Below are 2,518 nucleotides of genomic sequence, written 5' to 3' on the forward strand. Positions count from 1 at the left end.
GGGAGGCGGAGGGGGGAGGGTCACATAGGTCTGGGCTTCCCAGCCCCCACAGGTAGGGTCTCAAAGCCCCCCCAAATCTGCGACGCCCGGGAGGGGACACGATCTGCTGCTCCCCCCTCTGAGCCCCCAGAGGTTCCCACTACCTCCAGCTCCTCCCTAAATCCCGTCCATCCGTCTTATCAGGAAAGAATTTCCAGAGATAACCCTCGGAAGGAGGGGAGAGGGTGCAGACCCTGCAGGACACTCCCCCAGCCCCCCAAGACCACCGAGTCCCCCCAAGGAGCAACGGGAACCCCCTGAACCCTTGACGGTCCCAGCTGAGCCCCCCATCAGCATCAGCTGGGGATACCGAGGACGGAGGAACACGGGGGAACACGGGGGGGACACAGGGGGGACACGGGGGGACGTGAGGTGATGGGGGACGGCGGGATGGGAGGACTCGGGGGGACACGAGGACTGGACACTGGGGGATACCGAGTGACAAGGGAGGGACACAGCGTGGGGACATCGCGGGGTTACAGGGACATGGGGGATGTTTGGGGACCGGGGGACACGGGGGGAAGCCGGGAAGGGGAACACGGCGGGGCGGTGGGGACACGGGTGGGACACGTCACTCACCGGGAACGCCCGGAATGTTCCCGATAAGGCCCAGGATGGGAGCAGCCCCGACACCCTCGCCCCTCCCCCCGCGCCCTTCAGGGGGTCCCAGGGGATCCTCAAAGGGAGACGAGGCCGCTGGACCCTGGGCGGGACCCCCTGGGACCCTCGGGTCCGGCACCTCGGGGACCCCACGGAGAAAAATGGGGAGAAAGGAGAGGAAAGGGGGGAGAAAGGGGAGGAAAGGGGAAGACAGGGCACAACAGGATAAAATTTGGCATATGTGGGGGAAAAATGTGAAAAAATTGGGGAAGAATGGGGCAAAATGGAGGGAATGGGCAAGGAGAAGGAATAGGCAAAGCTGAGAAAAACATGAGGGAAAACAGAATTGGGAGAAAAAGGGGAAGGAATGAGGCAAAATAGGGAGAAACAGCAAAAAAATGGGAGGAAACCTGGAAAAACTACAGAGATGGGGCAAAATTGGGCAAAAAGGGATAAATGGGACAGGAATGGGGTAAAACAGGGCAAGATCAGGCAGAAAGAGTTAAAGTGGGACAAGAGTGAGATAAAATGACAAAATAGGCTAAAAATGAGTAAAATGGGACAGGAATGGGGTAAGACAGAGCAAAATGGCACAAACCAGCAAAACAGGAAGATTTGGCATAAATGGAGTAAAATGGAGCAAAAAGAGGCAGGAATGGGGAAATGGGGAAAATGAGAAATGGGGCCAAAATGAGACAAAGCAAGGCGGGGATGGGGCAAAAGTGTTCAAAAATGAGTAAATGGGACGTGAACAGAGCAAAACAGAGCAAAATGTTGCAGGAATAGTGTAAAACAGGGTCTTGGGTCAGGCAGGGGCTGCAGTAGTGCAAAGGTCAGTAGGGTGATGCAGGGCTGGTTATGGGGACTCAGAAATGTGTGGGGCTGATCCCGACCCTGCCCCACATCCCACAGTTCTGGGGCCAACCCCTATTACTTCGTCCCCCACCCCACAGTTATGGGGTCGATCCCATCCCTCCAACTCTCACCCCACAAGTTCTGGGGCTGATTCCTTTCCCTCTGCCCCCCACCCCACAGTTCTAGGTCTTCCCCCATTCCACCCACCCCACACCCCATAAGTTTTGGGGTTGATTCCTTTCCCCCTGCCCTGCACTCCCCAATTCTGGGTCAGACCCCCAAACTTCTGTCCCATATTCCACGAGTTTTGGGGCTGATTCCTTTCCTCACGCCCCACTCCCCAAGTTTTGGAGTCGATCCCCTTCCCTGTCCTCCCACCCCCAGCTGTAGGGCCGATCCCCGCAGGAACAAAGCCCTGGGCCGGCTCCAGCCGCACCTTCCCGGGAGCGTGGCCGTGGGGAGGTGCCGTGGGGCCGCTCCCGGCTATAAATCCCGGCCAGAATTCCCTCCCGGAATTCCATCCGTGCGTCCCTCCGTGCGACTCTCGGGCTCCCGCCGTCGTGTCACCGTCCCCATGAGCTTCTCCCGCCGCACCGTCTATTCCAGCTCCGTCCGCTCCGGGACCCTCGGGACCCATGGGATCGCCCCCGGCCGCCGCTTCGCCCCCTTGGGCAGCGCCGCGAGCGTGTACGCGGGGGCGGGGGGCGCGGGATCCCGCATCTCCGGCACCCGCACCCTGAGCAGCGCTGGGGGGGGCTTTGGGGCAGGTTACGGGGCCGGTTATGGGGCCAGCCTGGGGGGCAGCGTCTTCTTGGGGGCCTCCGGGGCCGTGGCCAACGAAAAGGAGGCGATGCAGGACCTCAACGACCGCCTGGCCACGTACCTGGAGCAGGTGCGGAGCCTGGAGCGGGAGAACCGGCGCCTGGAGACCCAAATCCGGGAGTTTATGGCCCAAAAGGGGCCCAGCGCCCACGACTGGAGCCCCCAGTGGGAGCTGATCGAGGAGCTGCGGGAGAAGGTCGGG

At 60.8% G+C, this 2,518-nt stretch overlaps 2 protein-coding genes across 3 annotated transcripts in view; one reads left to right on the forward strand and one right to left on the reverse strand.

The window, feature by feature from the left end:
* LOC107215667 (keratin, type II cytoskeletal 8) overlaps positions 1-2,467 on the reverse strand; it is an 11,315-nt gene extending 8,848 nt beyond the window's left edge. Inside the window, exon 1 of one of the 2 annotated variants that reach the window (XM_033520233.1) lies at positions 2,378-2,467. Coding sequence is in view for 1 of the 2 variants with exons in the window: in XM_033520232.1 (XP_033376123.1) it covers positions 1,931-2,015 (85 nt within the window). In the remaining variant the exon portion in view is untranslated. Of the gene's footprint in view, positions 1-1,930; positions 2,106-2,377 lie in introns of those variants that run through there. The other variant, XM_033520232.1, reaches the window with a different exon arrangement.
* The window catches only part of KRT18 (keratin 18), a 5,904-nt gene continuing 5,441 nt past the window's right edge, over positions 2,056-2,518 (forward strand). The window contains exon 1 of the mRNA XM_015652025.3: positions 2,056-2,512. Within this exon, the coding sequence (XP_015507511.1) occupies positions 2,069-2,512 (444 nt within the window). The 5' untranslated portion in view covers positions 2,056-2,068. The remainder of the gene's footprint in view (positions 2,513-2,518) is intronic.

The sequence above is a fragment of the Parus major genome, linkage group LGE22 (genome assembly GCF_001522545.3).
Source record: "Parus major isolate Abel linkage group LGE22, Parus_major1.1, whole genome shotgun sequence".
NCBI lineage: Eukaryota > Metazoa > Chordata > Aves > Passeriformes > Paridae > Parus > Parus major.